Genomic DNA, 20,087 nt, shown 5'->3' with positions numbered 1-20,087 from the left:
GGCCAGCCAACTGGGAAACAGCCTGGCAGGAAAGGACCTGCAGGTCTCAGTGGACACGAAACTGAGCTGGAGGGAAAGGCAGCTGGCAGCATCCTGGGCTGCACTCAAGAGCATCACCAGCAGCTCAGGGAACATGATTATTCTTCTCTATTCAACAAAAGAATCTCAGACAGGTGGCAGTGAGTTCGTCGCAATATTTGTGCAGAAGCTTAGACAAAAGGGATTTTTAATCTTGAGAAGAGAAAGCTTGGGGGCCTTATTTGACATGTATAAATTCTGATGTGAGACAGTAAAGAAGACAGAGGCAGATTCTTCCCAGCAGTGCCCAGTGATAGGATGCAAAACAATGGGAACAAATTCAATACACAGGAAATTCCACTTAAACTTTAAAAAACCCACAAATTCTTCTGTGTCAGAGTATTCAAATATTGGAAAGAGTTGCCCACACAGGTGGTGCAGTCTCTATGCATAGGACTCAAAATCCTGCATTCAAGACAAGACTCTGAATACATTGCCACTAATTGACACTACTTTGAGCAGGAAGATGATCTCCAGAGATCCCTTCCCACTATACTATGATTTTATTCAGGGTATGTGTTGCCAATTTTGCAAATTTTCATGAAGCTCAAGGAAGACAATAAGATTTCTTATATTAATTTTTAAAGCATTTTTAAAAACAGATTCTACAAGGTAAGAACAAAGAAAATTTTACAAGTCCCAGGGTACTGAATTAGAAACATTTCTATTTGGAAATGGATGGAAGGACTACTCCTTCTGCAGCATGAAGAATTGAAGATCAGTCACTGAAAGTACTGCAAGACAATATTATCACAAAGGATTTTGAAAAAGAAAAGACAGATTTACATTTCTCTCTCCTTCATTCACACTAGCCTACAAAACACAATGGCAGGAGCAGAATACAGTCCTGTAAAGAAGACTGAGGTACAATGTTTACCCAAGCTCTAACTGAAGCTCTGTTTGTGTAGAGGCTTTTCTTTCACACTGTGGCTAACTGCACCAGTTTGGCAAAAGTGGTTTGTTAAATAGCCATTGTTGAATCAACCACTCAAGTCTGTGTTCTGTGTAAACAGAAGTTCTGATGAGTGGCTGCAGGGAATTACAGTGTTAACTCAACACCCCTTAAGTGACATTATTCTCAGTGCAAGATTCTATAACATTCTGTGTTGGTCCAAATCTGAATTTGTTGAAGACAGAAGGAAAAATTTAGCAACTTCAATGAGTGAGGGATTAGAACACCACAATTAAAAAAAAAAAAATATTAAAGCATTCGGTAACTAACTGGGTATTAGGAAAATGAAATTTACAAACACTCAAACCTGAAAAAGGGTGTCCACAGTTGTGGGAATCTTTGGACACATTCCTAACTCATCTGTACAATGTCTTGAGCAATGTGAGCTAACATCAAATGGCATCAGACTTGGAAGCTGGCTCTGCTTTAACCAGGGCATTGGACCAAATGACTTCCAGGGGTCCTCAACCACCTGAACTATTCTGTGACTGGGATTCATAAATCCTAGACTTAATTTCCTATTTGTATAAAAGCTCAGTATCTGACAGGATTTAGCCTTTTCAGAATTATTCCATTTCAATTCTCCCCCCAGGATTTCTGTTTTCCTGTGCAATCTACAGTTGCCAAGGCAAACTAGAAATCCAGATAAATATTTCTGTCAATAACATAAAAGTGTGTGGCTCATAAGACTTCCTTTGAGAATCATCTTCAGTTTATTGTGAAAAATCTACATGGTCTATATATTAAATAAGAAAAAACTAATCTGATTTTAGTACATATCTAAACTTACACCACTACATGTGAAACTTCTGTTGTAATTAAAGTAAGAATCGAAACCCAAGATTTAGCTGTACAGTAGTTCTGTATTCATAGCAACCTTGTTTACCAGGATAGGTTTGGTCAACTGAAGTCTCCTATTTTTGTTTCCTTGCTGAATATCTGTCAAAGAGAGAAATTAGAATTTCTAACTCATACAGATACCCTCTTCTGTTTCTGAACCAAACCAAATACATTATAATGACACAATACTTTCATTCTTCTTAATATCATCAGATCCATGAGTTTATACATTAATTATTATGAGTAAAAATTGAGCTTTTCTGCCTTGAATTTTAAGAAAAGTTTCAAGAATGTAAGTGCCTCGAAGGAACACATTTTTCCTCTCAAACATTACCTCAATATCAACATTACAATCTCCTAGAAGATAAATGTTTCTTCTTCCTTAGAGGACTTATAACACATATTGCATTTTATATGGTTTCTAGGTAGAATTCATTTTGGCATTTTTTATTTTGAGTCTGAATGTAAAAAGTAAAGCTGGTCTTTTTACTTCAAGATCAAGATAATGCCATTTCCCATTCCTAGGTGATACAGCAAAAATGAGCTATGAGCTGGTATTATCTTTCATTCTGCCAGTCTTCGTTCACTGACCCAGAATTTATGATTTTCACATTCAACCAGATTTGTCATGTTCACAGCATGCATTATGTGTTATAAGAAGTCTTCTGAAAAAGTACAAGGCCTGTAATTTTTCTAAACTGAAAGTGAAAAAAAATCACAGATGCTAACAGAATTCCAGAAGGGTAAATTACTTCTGTTGACCTAAATTTGTCTTATAGTCTAATTTAGACACAGGATATCTTTTCATTCTCCAGTCTTATTTTTTCTATCAGTATACTTCATTCACACAGAAAGGAAAACTTTAAATGACTTAAGAAGCGCTAAAATCTACTTAGAGTCTTCTTCAGTTTGTGGGTCTTACCTGTGTGGAGAATTATAAACACCAGATCCCAAAGCTTGCCCTTTATTACTGTGTGTATTTCTATCATGCCTTCTCAGCCTTTCTGACTATAGCATATTCCATCTTGAATCAATTCCATACTTCTTTTTTCATAGCAACTCTAATCTAACAGTCCTAGAAGCTGATGAGAATTTTTTTTAAAAAAGAAAGCTGTAATTGTACATTTCAACCTCTCCTTTCTAAACTGACTCACAGGTCTAAAAAAATTGTTTATTTCTTCAAGATTTATTGACAGCTCTAACAGAAGCTGCCACTTCACCTCAACCCTTGCTATGAGTCTCTTCAATCATTTAAAAACAAATTATGCTATGCTAAATCCACTTGCAATTCCTCTGCATGCTATTAAGAAAAGCACATTAAAGGTTAGGAAAGCAACTGTTAACTGGTTTCTGCCTGTATCTGCTTGGCTTCATAAAAAAGTGCTTGCAAGAGTTGAAGACAATGGTAAAAGCCTGAATAAGCCTAGCCTTTTAGAATCAAAGTACAAGTAGAACTTCTTACTAATCTTTCAAAAAATTCAAACTTTTTACAATAGGCTTATAATCCCCATAACAAAATCCTACTAACAGTAGAACACAGACAAATGGTAAACAAAACATACTTTGTAAATGAGTTGATCAGCCTTTTTCAAAATCACAGGGACTGGGTCAAAAGAAAATGCAAATATAAAAGAATCATAAAGACACTAAAAAAAAACCTGAGTACAGAATGAAACTACAGGGTATTAGTACAGTGATTGAGTGAAAATCCACAAGAAAATAAAAATAAAAAACGCTAAAGAGAGGGTTTGAAGCTTTTGATCACAGCATTTTCCTCATATACAAGAAAACCATAACTAGATATCTTAGATATACTTTATGTAGATATCTATATATTGTAAGTAGATAGGCATTATATCTAGTAATACAAGCTAAGCTTATGTTCTAAATTGATAAATATAGGAGTCAAATTGTGAGCACTGAAAAATATATCTAAAATTTTAGAAACAATTTGAAGTTTTAGCTGTAGAAGCAGCTTTATTCCCAGCCAAGGAAATTAACTGTGAGCTCAGAATGACTTTCAACAGTTCATATTAAATTTCTATCAAATTACTGCTGTAAGGGCCTGATGACTCAAAAGCAAAAAATAATTAGGAAATGAAGATGAGCAGTGAACTTACTCCATATAAGAGCTAGATTTTAGACAAGTTAGAAGTGGAAAGCTTTGCTGGTTCACATTCTATTCATTATTCAAGGAGTATACATAGCTTCAATACTCATACTTTCAAGTAATTTGGACTCCTATTTTCAAGTATACTCATATTTTCAAGTATATTGGACAGCTCCTTCAGACTGATGCAGTTCCAGGCATCAGCAATACAGCCTCAAACAGCTGACTCTAGTGCTGCTTTCTCATGTATCAAAAGCAACCATAGATCGAAGGCAGCTTTCTGAGGCAAATACACAAATAACTAAAAACTGCTTCAATTTCAAGCTGTTCCTGATTCATGTTATGTCAAAAATGTGTTTTATGTGTTTTACTTGCTTTATGTTCACTTTGGAAAGTAGGATAAAATTCGGCTACTTAATTAAATAGAAGAGTTAGAGTCATGTCTCTCAAACAAACATAACATTTGTTCTATGTTGGAGTGGACAATCAAACCAGGTAATATATTTAACATAATAAATTGAAGTAGTGACACAAATCTTTCAAATTTCCAGCTCTCTGACAGAATAATTTCAGACAGTAGATAAAAACGAGCATTACATATACAGATAATTAATCCATATCTGCATTCTTTATAAAACCATTATCAGCACACCATCAGAATCCTCCTGCCTACCTGTGCTGGTTTGGCCTGGGGTACAGTTAATTTTCTCCCCAGTGGCTGGTACAGGGCTGTGGTTTGGATTTGTGCTGAAGACAGGGTAGATTATAAAGAGATGTTTTTGTTATTGCTGAGCAGGGCTTACACAGAGCCAAGGCTTTTTCTGCTCCATGTTAGGGAGGAGACTGGAGGTGCATGGGAGATTGGGGGGAGACACAGCCAGGACAGGTGATCCAAACTGACCAAAGGGATATTCCAGACCATATGGCATCATGCTCAGTATATAAAGTGGGGGGGAAAAGGAGGAAGGAGGGGACATTTAAAATGATGGTGTTTCACTTTCCAAGTCACCATTACACACGATGGGGCCATGCTCTTCTGGGGCTGGCTGAACACCTGCCTGTGGGAAGCAGTGAATTTGCTTTGCTTTGCTTGTGTGCATGGCTTTTGCTTTCCCTAATAAATTGTTTTTATCTCAGCCCACAAGCTTTCCAGCTTTTACCCTTCTGATTCTCCCCCAGTGAGTGAGTGGCTGCGTGGGGGCTTGGCAGCTGCCTGGGGTTAATCCAAGTCACTACTCAATTATGTTTAGGTAACTGTAGTAGTCCTAGTAACATTCCCTATCTTCAAAATCACTAAAATAATCTTAAATAGCCTTTTGCTACACTATTTTTTCCTCACATATTAGCTTATTTTTTTAGTGATATAGTTATCCCAGAAAGAGTTTGACGTTCTGCAATGGAAAGAATAAACAAAAACATTTACCAGTAATTCCACCCACATTTACTAAAATTAGTCCAGAACCATCTCTGAAGAAAAGAATATCTCTTTCCTTTGAATACATATCAAATATGCTCAGCTGCAGAGATCCTTCACAGCATATATTCAGTGTTAAGCATCAGAATTTCTGGCTTATGTATTTACTATGTTGATATCAATATCATTCTATGGAAGAAAAAGTAACACAGAAGAAGAAAAATTATTTTAAAAAGCATCCATTGGTACAATACTACTTGCATGCCATTCCCCTGGCCTCCTCCCCATGGTTTGTTTGTTACTGAAGAAGAACTTTAACTGATCACTGAAAGGTTTGGGACAATCAATCTTTAGTCTAAGCTCATGGTGTAGTATTAACACAATATATTATTTTCATGAACAATACTTTTGTTAGCTATGTGAAGAGGCATCCATGCAAATGGATATTGACTGGCAGAATTTGCCATACACACAGCCCACAGTGCTGAAGCTATCAATATTATTCTAGTGCATAAAGAACTCCAAAGTTCTATACAACTTCCATTGGGCTAACATAGTCTTTACAGATGTCACAAAACCCATCTCAGTTGGTATTCACTGTGCAGTCCCCTGAAAATAATGAGTTTAAGGCAAACTCCCAGTCACAGCAATGAAGGCAAAGAAAATGAAAGTGAGAAAGGGAAAGGAATAACACTTGGGGGAAAATACTCCCAACATCCTTTACCAAAAGGCAGGTAAAGTGAGTCATGAACATCTCAAATGACCTATCAAGTACTAAACTCTAGTTAGAATCTTTTTCAACTTGTGGGTTTTACGGGTGGGGGACATTATACCCAACAGATCAAAAAGCTGCCACATTCCAACTGTTCATTTAAAAAGACCAAAACCACCTTCTTCATTTAATAAGGGAGATACTGAAGAAATTTTTACTTAATGCCCTCAGAATTTTCAATGAATATGTAAGATATAAAGATCTGTATATCAATTTTATTGATCTATCTACCCTCTAACACATCATTCTCAAACAGATGGGAAAGTTTAAGTGATCAAAGCACAAGTGTATTTATCCACAATAAGAGTTGATTTTTACATACCAGTATGCATCTAATGATTTATTACAAACTTATGGTGCAAGTATTTTCTTGCAATACAACAAGCATGCACAGTTCAAAAGAATTTACAAGTAACCCTTAAAATACACTTAAGTTTGCTTTACATGGTGATAAAAACAAGAAGAAATAGATATACTCTTGGGTTAAAACCTGTAGTAAATAAGCAGGTTAATTTAAAGTATCATTCTTTTCTGCATTGATTTAGGGACTATCAATTGCTGCAGTTGGAAAAAAACAAAAATAAAATTGAATCTTGCCCTGAATGTAACTAACTATAGTCTAACTAACTTCTAGTTCCCAAAATGGCAGAGAAATAGGTGTCCTAGTCCTGAGCTTTGAAATGAAAGTACATAAAAGAGATTAACTGTTTATAACAGAAAAAGTTTGGTGCAAGCAGCAATCAGGCAATGACTCATGTTTTCCTATTTAATATGGACATAAATCCTCCCCCTCAAAAAGCTCAGTTACAATTTCAGCAGTGAAAATGGGATCTTTTCTGTTTCTCCATTTAAAGATAGGATTTTTATCTCCAAGCCTGCCCAAGAATGTAAGCAATATTATCATACAAAAAAGTGTATTAAAGCAGACGCCTTTCACATTTCTCTTTTACATATGTTTATTCTGCTAGAAACAATACAATCAACCCTTATTTACAACAAAAATACAATTAGCATGTTTAAAGCATTTTCCTTCTGTTCCTAGTTGAGCCTTCTCAATATATGCTTGGTAACAGAAGTTACCAAGCAATTTCACTAAGGAGGAAGAAAAAAAAGCCAGTATATACACTTCAGGAAATCTGACCACAAGCTGGTCAGCTGCACTTCTCATGCAGCACAGACAAACAGTAAATCATCCTATTTTGTAGGCATAAACTACTGCAAGCAAAATGCAATGGTTTTATTGAGTGCAACATCACTTCTGCTGTGCAGTTCATATCAATTGTGCTATCAAATGCTTTGATCCACCTGGAATCCAACTTTCCTTGTCTATTCCAACTGATAAAGAGAAATGCTTTGGAATTAAACAAGCAGCTTTGAACAGCCTTTATTTAATTGTAGCATAAACTGGTGGCTCCAGTGCTTAATGTTGTTCTTTGTTGTTCAACAATAGCCATGGGGAGGCAGCAGGGGTGGGGAGAGAAAGAAGCAAATTAATACCTACCCAAATTAATTTACTGCTTTTACTTCAAAAAATGTTGCATTTTTACTAGAGGCATAATTGAAAATTTGGACACAAAGCTACTTGGATAAACAAAAGTCCTCCAAGATTTTCTGTTTATACCTTTTCTCTTAGACTATCACATAAAACCCCGTGGAAACTTATGCAATTTTATTTAAAGTTGCATTGCTTTGCCATTTAAAAAACTAAAAAAAAATTATAACATTCTGATTTAAGATAGATTTCGGAAAGAAAAAAAAAATATTTTTTCCCCCCAACAATCAAACAGGAGATTTAACTCTAAAAACTTAAGAGAAAAATGCCCTAGGAAAAAATCCTATATTGGTCCATTTCCAAAGTTAGAAGTATTCTCTTCGGATGATTCTTGAAAAATGGATAAGGACAAGAAGAATGCATAAATTGCTTTTTCTCCCTATTTGAAAGAATGTAGGACCATGCTCTTTGAGACTGCAGCCTTTCTTCACCACTACACATCATATTGACTTAGCAATGTGGGTCACCTTCATTTATAGAATCTTACAAACATTGTCTTTTAAAAAAAAAATATCTGAAGTCTTATAACAAACCTCTGTTACTATACTCAGCTTGGACTCACACACATTTAAAATAATGCAATTCCATTCATGCCAGTTCATCTATCCCTGCTTGCACACTGCCTACACCTGACTTTCTTATAGTAAATTCAAGAACAAGTAGAAGAACGTGAAAGTAGGCATTACATAGAAACACTGAGGCTAAATTCACACTGTAGCATATTTCTGTAAACAAAGCAACTGCAATTTTGGAATTATGCAATGACTAAGAAGGTCTATATGTAGCCTGTTAGGAAAGGTAATATATAAGGGATAGATGGGCAAGACGTTTCCAACAACAGTTAATGAGTTCAGCAAAGCAGAGCAATTACCCTTGGTCCTGCTCTGAATTGATACAATTGACAAGGAATGACTCAGCTACACTGTACATGAGAGTTGTACACATTCTCACAGCCCACAGTCACGTAACATGGAATAAACAAAACTGCTGCTAGAACAACTGCTACCAAGATACAGGGACATATCCCAAGCCTGATATTTTTATTTCTTAACATTAACTCCTCACAGGGTAATGTTTTGCAAAGAGAAACATGCAGAAACATTTATCTGAATGTAAAAGAGGCTAACTAGAATAATTTAAATAAGAATACCTGCATCACCAAGAGTCCATTCAAATAATAACACCGATGTGAAACATCTGGTACTTTCTGCTTGTGTAAAAGTATCAGGCAGCAGCAAAAAAGCCTCAGACAGATGTATCCAGGAGATCTAGCAAAAGTTTTCAAGTGGTTCTTTGTCCCTTTCTTCATTCTGTTTAATTATCACTCTTTACACCAGAAAGACATTTTTCTTCCAGATACAAGGGTGGATAGGCCATAGGGAATTAGCATTCAAAGGCAAAGATTCCATCTTGTCAAAGTTTGGTTTTCAAAACCTGCAAAGGATACTGTTACTGTTCAGACTGCAAAGACACATCCACAACCTGATCTAGGAAGGTAAAGATTTACTGGGGTAAAGGAGAGAATCAAGATCTAAGAATGCCAGTGACACATTAATTCTCAAAGGGTAAATTACAAGAAAAACTCAGTTATGAACAATTCCCATCAATGTGCTTTTGTATTACTGGTGTTTTTTAAAAAAACCTTGCCTGAGGACATAACTGTCTTTGGCTAGAGATGCCAGTTCTGGCATCAGTTTTTGAATCTGAAGTGACCTTATTCAGGTATAGAGTCCTATAATTGTGTATCATGAAAACAGTTCATTCTTTAGCTGTAATACGGGTTTTGCCAGACTATGTCAATAGAAGCCCTTGCTATAGAAATCACTTCAATTTCCTGTTCTGTTTGTCCTCAAGAACTAAAGAGAACTTCTCTTACACAAAAAACTGCCCCTAAAAGATTAAATAAGATGTTCCTACCAATGTTGAAGATCTTCTCAATGAATAATGTAGACCTCTTTGAGTTGCTTAGTCTCAAGCCCAGTCTACATTCACATTCTGTTTCCACTGTGAAAAAATTTCTCTCTAAGTGATTAAATGATCCTGGTTTTGTTTCCTGTGACATAAAGCTTTGGGCTCCAAGGCTTGACAAAATCCAGGATAACTCAGTGCTGGCACTTAGAGTACCAGCTGGTGGAACAAGGAAAAAAACATTAATATTACTAAAGTTAACTCTAAAAATAGCTAAATGAACCATTATACAAGTTTACCCCAGAGAGCAGGATTAATTTTAAATCTCAACAAAGCTATTTCTTGTCTTGTTCCAAATTCTTCTGTCACAGCATATCTGCAAAGGCACAGATACAGGCCCAAGACTGCAGTCCTAGTTCCTGAAGTCCTAAAATTATAATCAGAATTTCCCCTTAGTAAAACAACTTCACATAAAGTGTACAGTGTAGCAATATGAACCAATATATAGTGGAGTTCTATCTACCTTGCTTTGCAGAGATTCAGAAAAGATTTAAACAGCCCTGAATGCAAAAATAGAGGGTGTATCAGCACATCAGCACTGAGTCACTCTTCTGAAGAGTCTCAAGAGTACTCAGATGTTTTGGGACAGGTAGTGGTGCATAGTACTAACCTGCTTTTAGGGAAAGAGTAGCTGAATCAGTACTAACTCCTGTCTCTTCTTTGTGCTAGCAACATATGGAGTCAGGGTGCAGGGCCACGGAAGCATCACATCGTGACATGTGAAGGGCTTCCAATGCCTACAACAAGGTAGTCCCCAAAACACCATAAGGAATTTGCAAGAAAGACATGTTCAGTAAATAAGGAATCAGTGGGATGTTCACATTTAGAGGATAGTGGTCATTGTTCCAGAGTCTCAATGGGCATCAGTGATGAGTGGTGTCCCTGAGAGGTCCATACTGGGACCAGTGTCATTCAGTATCTTCGTTAATGGTACAGACAAAAGGACTGAGTGCTGCCTCAGCAAATCTGCCACCAACACCAAGCTGAGCTTTGCTAGAACATCATGAGGTTTGACAAGACCAAGTGTAAGGCGCTACACCTGGGTCAGGGCAAACCCTGGTGTCAACACAGGCCAGGGGATGAACAGATCAGAGCAGCCCTGCTGGGAAAGATTTGGGGGTGTTTGTGGGAGAGAGTCTGGATGTGAGCTGGCTACTACTGCACTGTGCAGAAGCCAGAAAGCCAATTGTCTCCTGGGCTGCATCCAAAGCAATGTGACCAGCAATGCAATGTGACTCTGTACCCTGCTCTCATGAGAGCCAACCTGGAGTGCTGGGTCAGGTCTCCTCAGCAGAGAAAGGACATCAACATGTTTGAAGAAGGGTAACAAAGACCCTGTTCAGAGGAGGGTCACAAAGACAACTAAAGGGATGGAGCATCTCTCCTGTGAGGAAAGGCATAGAGAATTGGAGTTGTTCAGCCTGGAGAAGAGAGCAGCCTCTTACAGAAGCCTTACAGTACCTAAAGGAGTCCTACAGGAAAGCTGAAAAAAGACTTCTTACAAGGGCATGTAGCAATAGGACAAAGAGAGATAGCTTCAAACTGGCAGTAGGTTTAAATTGAGTATTAGAAAGAAATTTTTTACTGTGAGGGTGGAGAGGCACTGGAAGAGATTGCCCAGAGCTCCCAACCCTGGAAGCACCATCCACAGCCATGTTGGATGGGGCCTTGAGCAAAGAGGCCTAGCTGAAGGTGTCTCTGCCCATGGCAGGGGGTTGGAATTAGATGACCTTTGATCCTTTCTGACCCCAGCCATTCTATAAAAATTGACTAGAGATTTGTGTTTCAGTCACTAGCATACAACAGTCATTATTTTACAGGGTACTATCATGTGAAAGCATATTCAAACTAGCCAAAACTGGACAGCTCGATCTACTCTTTGAAGAGTCTGTACCTTTGATGTATTCTAACACAAAATATTATATTTTCCCATCTACATAGATGCATTTCCAGGACTTGACAAAAACCAGTCCAATATTATCATCTCTTGCCAAAGCAGGCAAATGATAAAATTTAAATTAGTATTATTGAACAAGGATTAATATTATTGAGGAAGCTCCTTATGCGCACAAAATGTTTTTTATAAACACTTGGAACTTACTAAGGAAGGTGATATAAAGAAGAATTATGTTATTTATACATTAATTATGTGACATCTAAAATGAATTGTGCAACTGTTTAACCTATTTATTAAATGCCAGTGCTCATCCAAACAAAAACAAAAGAAACTCACTCTCCTGCTGGGCGACGGGCTATTTATGTATGGGATACATCATGTAGGAAGAAAGAAATATGGGAAATATTTTGCTGGATATTCCTATGTCAAACATTTCTAGGAGAGGATGATAAGGTTTTCCTAGGACAACAGAACAATTTTTAGAAGTTAAGAAAACCCACAGATTTTTCAACTGTGTTTGATATTCAAAAATATCAAGCTAGATAGTTTCTCCTTATTATGTCATGAGCAAAGATGCTCTGAAACACAAATAAAATTGGCATCTCCAGAGAAGAATCTGACAACACATAAGGAAGAGCTACCTGGTCTCACACATCACAGCTCAGGCAGACTTCCAAATTTCACACAGAGCTGATCTCCCTTTCATGACCAGATGAACCATGTAGGAATGGTGTAGGGTGTGGGTCTTTGACACTGTTTCCCACATCTTTCTTCTGGAGAAGCTGACAGCTTACCACTCAGATGGGTGTGCTGTTGGCTGGCTTAAAAACTAGCTGGAAGGCTGGATGCAGAGAGGGGTGGTGAATGCTGCTGCATTCATTTGGCAGATGGTCACTAGTGGTGCTCCCCAGGGCTCAGTGCTGGTGACAGCCCTGTTTGATAACTTGATCAATGATCTGGACAGGGGATCAAGGGCACCCTGGGTCAGTTTGCAGATGACACCAAGTTTGGTGGGAATGTCACTGTGCTGGAGGGTAGGAAGGTTCTGCAGGGAGATCTGGAGAAGCTGGATCCATGGGCTGAGACTAGTGGTATGCGGTTCAACAAGTCCAAGGGTCAGGTGACCCACTGTGCACTGGGGTCACACAGTGCCACAGGCTGGGGCAGAGTGGCTGCAAAGCTGCCTGGTGGAAAAGGACCTGGGGGTGCCCTCTGACAGCAGCTGAACATGAGCCAGCTGTGCCCAGGTGGCCAAGAAGGCCAATGGCATCCTGGCCTGTGTCAGCAATGGTGTGGCCAGCAGGACCAGGGCAGGGATTGTCCCCCTGTACCCAGCACTGGTGAGGCCACACCTCAAATGCTGTGTTCAGTTCTGGGCCCCTCATGACAAGAAAGAGATTGAGGGGCTGGAGCATTGAGGGCAACAGAGCTGGAGAAGGGTCTGGAGCACAAGTCTTGTGAGGAGCAGCTGAGGGAGCTGGGGTTCTTTAGCCAGAAGAGGATTACTCTTCTGTATTACTTTCCACAGCCACCTGAAAGGGGTTTGGAGCCAGGTGGGGATCAGACTCTTCTCTCAGGCAACAAGTGGCAGGATGAAAGGAAATGGCCTCAAGCTGTGTTAGGGAATGTTCAAGTTGAAGATCAGGAAGAATTTTCATTAGTTAAGGCTGTTCAGAGCAGTGGTAGATTCTCCATTCCTGGAAGCGTTCAAAAATTGACTGGACATGGCACTTAGTGCTATATTTTATTTGACATGGTGGTGTTTATTCAAAGGTTGGACTCAGCGACCTTAAAGGTCTTTTCCAACTTTGTGATTCTTTAAGTCCATTTAATGTCAAAGGCCTTGTTATACAACAGCTGATACTTTCTATCCTCTGCTCATTTCAGCCAGTACTTAACTTCACAGATTCAAAGTACATTCAGAATCAGAGTAACAAGAACCACATCTGGTTTGCTATTGACAGCAGAGTCATCTACCAGCTGTGACTTCTTGTTTACACTCCCATTTATAGCAGCACGAGCAGTTGCATTTTGTTCCACACTTTGCTGGAACCAAGCACCTGAAAATTTTGTTAGACTAAGAATGTATTCCCTTATCTGACTGTGAGATTGTGTGGCTGCAACAGCATCAGTGCTGGAACACAAAACTTATGAGTACCATGCAGTCACATAATGAAAGGAGAGTTGAGCTTCTCTCTGATATCAGGAAAGCTTCTTTCAGCTTAACTTGAGTGTGAAACCAGACACCAGGAAACCATAACTTCATAAATACCATAAGCCAGTCAAAGTTTCAGGCATTTCACCCCCTCCCAAGCACTGTTCCCATGCTGCTATTCAATTCCTTTGTGCTGGCACAGGTCTTCTTTAAAGTATACAAAGTCCTGGACCACACAGTTGATCAGTTTTAAAACTAACCATCATTTTCAGGGTTTGCCTCAGGTGAAGTCCCCAGCGTGCTGTGCAGACAAAAGGGCAAACATAGTTCAAACACTAGAACAGGGAGAGGACTGGCACTGCCATCTTCCTTCACTGTAGCCTGAGAAAGAAACCTGAAATTTTTCTCTCTCCTTTTTTTTAATGCTTCTCAATGCACTACAGTAACTCTGCTCTGTATATTCACAGCTGGCTCAGCTGCAGTTTCAACTCAGCAAACATGATTAACAGAAGTATTTGCACCAATCTAAATTTAAATAAAGGTATGTGACTTAGCAGCACTTTAGGAATCTACAGGTACACCTTTTACTTTAGGGTGAAAGAATCAATATTATACTCATTAGTTTATTTGCATAACACATTTAAGGTCAAACAAATTGTTCATCTGTCCAAGTAAGTGAATCAGAATGAAACTTTTATAAAACTTAAAGTTGCAATTTGAAAAATAAAGGATGGGAAAAATGAAGAAATACTTTTTAGGTTGATATTTACAGCTTGACAGGACAGATGGAAGAACTATTTTCCAATATGCTGAGCATTACAGCTGGATCATTAGGACCATAAACTGTATAACTGGAATAGAATAGCCAGTTCTCATGATTATGTAACACACCAAAAAAATCGATACAATGCAGAAAATCAGCTCCTAAAGTTACATGTAAATGAAAGCTTTCATTTAAAATCAAATTATTTTAAAGTGATTTGCCTGAACCTACAGAAAAGTTAAATTTTCCAAAATTAACACCTTCACTAAAAACCAGACCAAAAAAAAAACCCACAAGCTTTTAAATAGTAGTGGTTTTGACATTCACAATCAACAACATATAATGCATTAAAAGATGTTTAGAATTTGAGAATGCTCTAGCTAATCAAGGATAGCTTGTACAATACAGTACAATTTTTCTTCTTGTTGCTGTGGCCTTTTTAAGACATCATAACTTTAGAGGCATTGAATTCTTTCCAGTCTAGACAGAGTATCTATTGTGTCTTCAAGAACTGTGTTAAATGTTTTAGAAAGGGATTGGATTGTTTTCTACACTGATAGATAGGATCTCTCCAAAAACAATAGTTTTGTTCCTAAAAGGGTGAATAATTCAATCTTCCACCTTGATAACTCATTATTACTGTGTTATTTTGAGTAAGACACAAATGTCAAGGTCTGGAAGCTTTAACACTAGCAGGCACAAATGAAAAAAACATAGCTGTACACAAAATCATACACTACACACAACAATGCAAAAGCCCTAGGGAAATCTATCAGAAAAGTCCTCAGAAAACAAACCACCCTGCAGTGGTTATGCCAATAAGCATCCAGAACCAGATTCTCATCAGGCAAAGAATACTTTGGGCTGTATACCCAAGAGTGAGCTACGGTAAGACAAAATAATATAAGTAGTAACACCAATCAAGCATCAGAAAACATGGAAAAACTAATTACAGGCAAAAATTCACAGCAGGAATAAAAATTATTGTCCCCAAGCTGCTTATTGCCACTGTCCTGGTAGAGGTCATGATGCCCTGTGGTGGAATGCAAACTATTCAGTTGCTTCAGTGTGTTCCAGCAGCTCCTCTTAATCTGCTGATGGTTTTATGATCAGCCATCAATCTTGACACTGACTCGGTTGAGAGTCAGTGCTGTTTTGCTGTCTTTGTTCTTCTCTTGGGCCAGCATCATCAAGTACAGACAGAATACAACTCTTCAGTGATTCCTGTTAGAGGCTCCAGAAACCACCAAACACCCAAGTTGAAGCTCTAATATATAGTTCTGAAACAATCAAATGCCTCTCCCTCCCTAAGTCCCTAAACCCATTTGGTTTCAATGAGAAGTTCATAAACATCCCTGACAGTCTGGTCTAAGGAAGCCCAGTTCCTCTACCAGAATCAAGGTTAAAATAAATTACAGTCCACTTTGTTACCACATTCTTATTAAATTAGAATTTGCTCAGTCTAACTGCAGAATGTTACCTAATTAAAACCGAGTATTCTGGGCGTCAGCAGTTTAAAGCAGAAGTTCATTTATACTCAGGTCATATTAAAGTGATCCTAGCCACCAGGAGAACTGCTACATCCTCTCCTTTTGCTTGCAGAACTGTTTCTATATCCACATGATGTAGCAAATCGAAGAGTTGGATTTATCTGACAATTAATGCGACTAGAAATTATCAGCTTTTACCTAGATCTTCTTATCAATCCACCTCATTACACAGTTATCTGAAAAACAGTACTAGCAGAAAAGGGGAGACTGAAAACAAAGACATTCACTAGCAATAATAATGAGAGAGAGATTAACTTTCCGGGATTATCAATATTACAATTATCACTTTAGAATGTGAAACCAAATTATGATAGGCAACAACAAAAAAACAATTGCAATGAAATCATGTCTCTATGGAACTGAGATCTCACATAAGATCAATCTATCAATGTACTCACTACACATTAAAAACATTTGTAGGTATATAATTACATCACACTTAAAAGAGCACAATGAACTGAAATTTACAAAATCTGTGACCATACATCATGGCTAGACACAGACAAGACATTGTGGAAATATAAAATAATCATTAGATGGTTACAAATACATACAGGATGAGCAAAGCAATTAACTTCACAATGTCAAGTAAAAGTCCACACCAGAAGCTGTATGGTACTACTGGCAAATAAGAAGCAAAGAACCCAAGAAGTGAAAAGAGAAGAATAACTGATGAAACTCTGAGAGCTGGAAAATTAATACCTTCTCATATATACAGTAAGCAAGAATCAGTCACTGGGGAAAAAAAAGAAAATCTATCTCCAACCTGGATCTCAGTGCACCCATTTTCAGACTACTATAGTAAAAGACTTCAGGAGCAGAAATCTTCTAAAAACAAGTATCTAACAAACATACAACAACTCTGCATATAAGCAAATATAAGCAAATCCAAGTTCAAGGGTGGGGAGGAGAAGTTTGGGGGCAGGTTTTAGAAGTGAAGGATGTGAAAAGAGAAGAAAGTGGTTGAGTTTTTGTTCAGAATGAAAGCCTTTAAAATGTGAAGACTCTTTCTGAACTTTCCCAGAAAATCACTAGTAAACATTAGCTTTGCTGTAGCATACAAAGCTTCTACCCATTATTAATCAGCTCCATTGTACTGTAAAAGCAACCTGAAAGATACTCACCTCAGTAAATTTAAAATCTTCAACTTGCAGATTAGGGTGCAATAAGTAAATGACAATACAAAAACCATTGTGACAAAAGTAGTATTCTGATGCTACCTGTAGATATTTAAGATGAGAGATCCGCTTTCCGTTACTGTTCTTGTATATTTTTAATGTATATGGAGATAACACCATCCTTTTCAAATGGGATACAACAGATACAAATTGTCCTTAAGAATTTGTTTCAACCTCAGCAAAGCTATTTCTATAGATAGACTTTCAGAAAAGGAAGTGGCTTTTTGGATAAGATCAAGGTTAGTCCCACATAAGGAGCAACGTGAAGGACAGTGAATAATGCATCTATGTGAGAAAATGAGGCAAAGAAAGACTGGACTGATATTACTATCAAACAGCAATAGGCAGGTATATTGTATTAAAACAGAGGAAAAATTCCTGACAAGCCAGAAGTACATACTCTTGTACATTATATAAAAGGTACTACTAGGTTACAGGCAGCTTTTCAACTCTGCTTTTACTCCATTCAGTACAAGGACAGCAACATGCTATTCAACAGCAACAGCTTCCACTGGATGACTGTATTAACATACATGCACAGCAAGACTAGCTTACAAAAACCATATCAAGCAGATTGAAGGTTCCTTTCAGCAATGAGAACAATGCAGAGGGAAAAATGAACGCTTCATTAAAAGAAAAAGAATGTTATGTGTCGAACAGCTGCTGGAGTAGAGAAAATCACATAAAGATGTCAGGAGAAGGTCAAGGCCAGGTTGAAAAGCAATTGATAAGATGAAAGCTATGAATGCCATTTAAAAAGGCAATTATCTAGTTAAGACATATATGCTGGAAACATGGATTTTTAAGTGGAAAAGAAGCAAAGAAATTTGCTACACATTGGAAAAGAAAAAAATCATCTATGCTGGTTGTTGTAAGGTAAAACCCAGAACGGATATACGTCCTTTCGGTGATATGTACCACATGCAAACAGTTTACTCTGAATTTCCCTGCAGTCAACAGACTGCTTTGATTACAGCAACTAAGAGCAAAGCAAGTTTTAAAAGCCTCTATTTAATAAATTCCAGTAGTCAGTATCAAAAGCAGTATCAGCAGTCAAAAATTATTACTTACAAATACTGCCATGCACCCCAAAAAGAGAAAACTATATCACCAAGAATATCCATTCTAAATACTGAGCACAGGCTTAAGACTAGAAAAGCACTTAAAATAGCAGAATAAGCAAACTGAGAGGGAGCTGCAGCTGGTTCTCCAATTACTAGGTATTGTTTAAAAATGCATATTCAACTCAAAATCCCCCAGAACATTTGTACTCTCAAAGATGAATTACACAGTAGTTGAAAGATCCATACTTTAAACTACCAAATTTAAGTCATTCAAATAGCTGCAAATAAATATTTTCAACAAGAAGGAGGAGGTAAGATGATGAAAACCAGAACAGAGGGAAGTATTAACACAATATTTTCTACAGTAATTTCTAAGGACTATAGAACTAATGTCTCAAGTTTTTTCTTCTGAAAGTCCAAACACACAGGATGCTAGAACAGCTCTGTTACCAGCTTGTGTTAACTGCCTATGAGTGAATATTTGCTTGGAGTGAGTATGAACTCCCTGAATTATTGGTATTAATAACATTGACACTCAGGGAATCTTGCAAAATCAACTACAGGGGAAAAGACGATTAAGTACAACTCTGTGATGGTGAGGAACATATTAAAAGATCAGAAATTCTTATAAATGTACACAGACATCCCATTATAGGGTGATTTTTTTGGAAATTACAATACCTATTTTCATCTTGCCTAAATGCTTAACATAGTTGAAGGCAAAAGAACTACTAATAGACTGAAAATTAAAGGAGTGAAGAGTAAAACACTAAAAAAGCTGTATGTAAACACAATGGTCAGCAATGTTTCACAGCAACATTTTAGGAAATACCTGAGTAGATAAACAGCTCTTTCAATATCACTGAGCTCTTCATCAACTGTCAATCTTTCTATTTCTTCTGGTGTCTGTCAAGTGTGAAATAGAGATTATGAGTTTACAATGCTTGACTACTTCACTGTTTTAATCGTAAAACAACCCGCTTCTCCCCACACATACAGGGATAGCTTCATGAGTAATCTGAATTTATTCATGAAACCTCCAGCCAACATTTCAAATTCAATCACATAAATCTTTTACCAGGAAAAGATGGAACGTCAGAGAAGTACAGTTTCAAGTCAGACACTATCACTATTAAACAAGTGGCATATAATTTAATCTAAAGACCCAAGCTAGTCTATTTGTTCCCATCTTAATATTCTTATACTGAAAACATCAAATCCCTGCTATATGGAATTCGAGATTGTTTATTATAAAATGACTGAGAACGAGGTTTCATATCCTGGTGCTGTTCAAACAAACAAACAAACAAACAAACCAAAACAAACGCTAGAAAAACGGTCTTTTCACTTATTTGTGCATAATTAAAACAGACCCAATTTAAAATAGATTTTAAAGCACCGTTCTTTTTCGAGGTATATATACCTTCAGGCTCCTGCGTACTGGCCTCTCTATAATAGTTAGTTCCTGCAGGTCTTCTATGTATCCAAAAAGACTGCTATGACTAAAATCCATTTTGGAGAAGATTACTGGGCGCATGTAACAACTAGAGCCTTCGGCAGCCGTCGCTGTCCCCGAGCCTCACATCGCAGCGCGGGCGGCAGGAGCGAAGCCCCGGGGCGCTCCGGCGGCCGGCAGCGGCCCCGGCTCGGCGCACACACTGCGGCAGCGCCGCCGGCCGCCACCCCCGCCCGGCCTCCTGCCGGCAAACTTTCCGCTCCGCCCGGGCGGCCGGGCGGCGGGGCCGGCGCCCGCAGCCCCGAGAGCCGCTGCGGCCGCTGCTGCCTCGGCGGGCG

The 20,087-nt window shown here is 38.0% G+C and overlaps 1 protein-coding gene across 3 annotated transcripts in view; it reads right to left on the bottom strand.

Annotated features, from left to right (window-relative positions):
• The window catches only part of PPP4R4 (protein phosphatase 4 regulatory subunit 4), a 60,488-nt gene extending 40,638 nt beyond the window's left edge, over window positions 1–19,850 (bottom strand). For all 3 annotated transcript variants that reach the window (XR_013182874.1, XM_077180646.1, XM_077180647.1), the window contains exons 1-2: window positions 19,717–19,850; window positions 19,126–19,199 (exon numbers count right to left, since the gene is read on the bottom strand). Coding sequence is in view for 2 of the 3 variants with exons in the window: in XM_077180646.1 (XP_077036761.1) it covers window positions 19,126–19,199; window positions 19,717–19,830 (188 nt within the window). In the remaining variant the exon portion in view is untranslated. The remainder of the gene's footprint in view (window positions 1–19,125; window positions 19,200–19,716) is intronic.
• Between the last annotated feature and the right edge of the window lie 237 nt (window positions 19,851–20,087).

Source organism: Agelaius phoeniceus, chromosome 6 (assembly GCF_051311805.1).
Source record: "Agelaius phoeniceus isolate bAgePho1 chromosome 6, bAgePho1.hap1, whole genome shotgun sequence".
Classification (NCBI taxonomy): Eukaryota; Metazoa; Chordata; class Aves; order Passeriformes; family Icteridae; genus Agelaius; species Agelaius phoeniceus.
The sequence above is the reverse complement of the archived record's forward strand: the minus strand, read 5'-3'. Positions and strand labels throughout refer to the sequence as shown.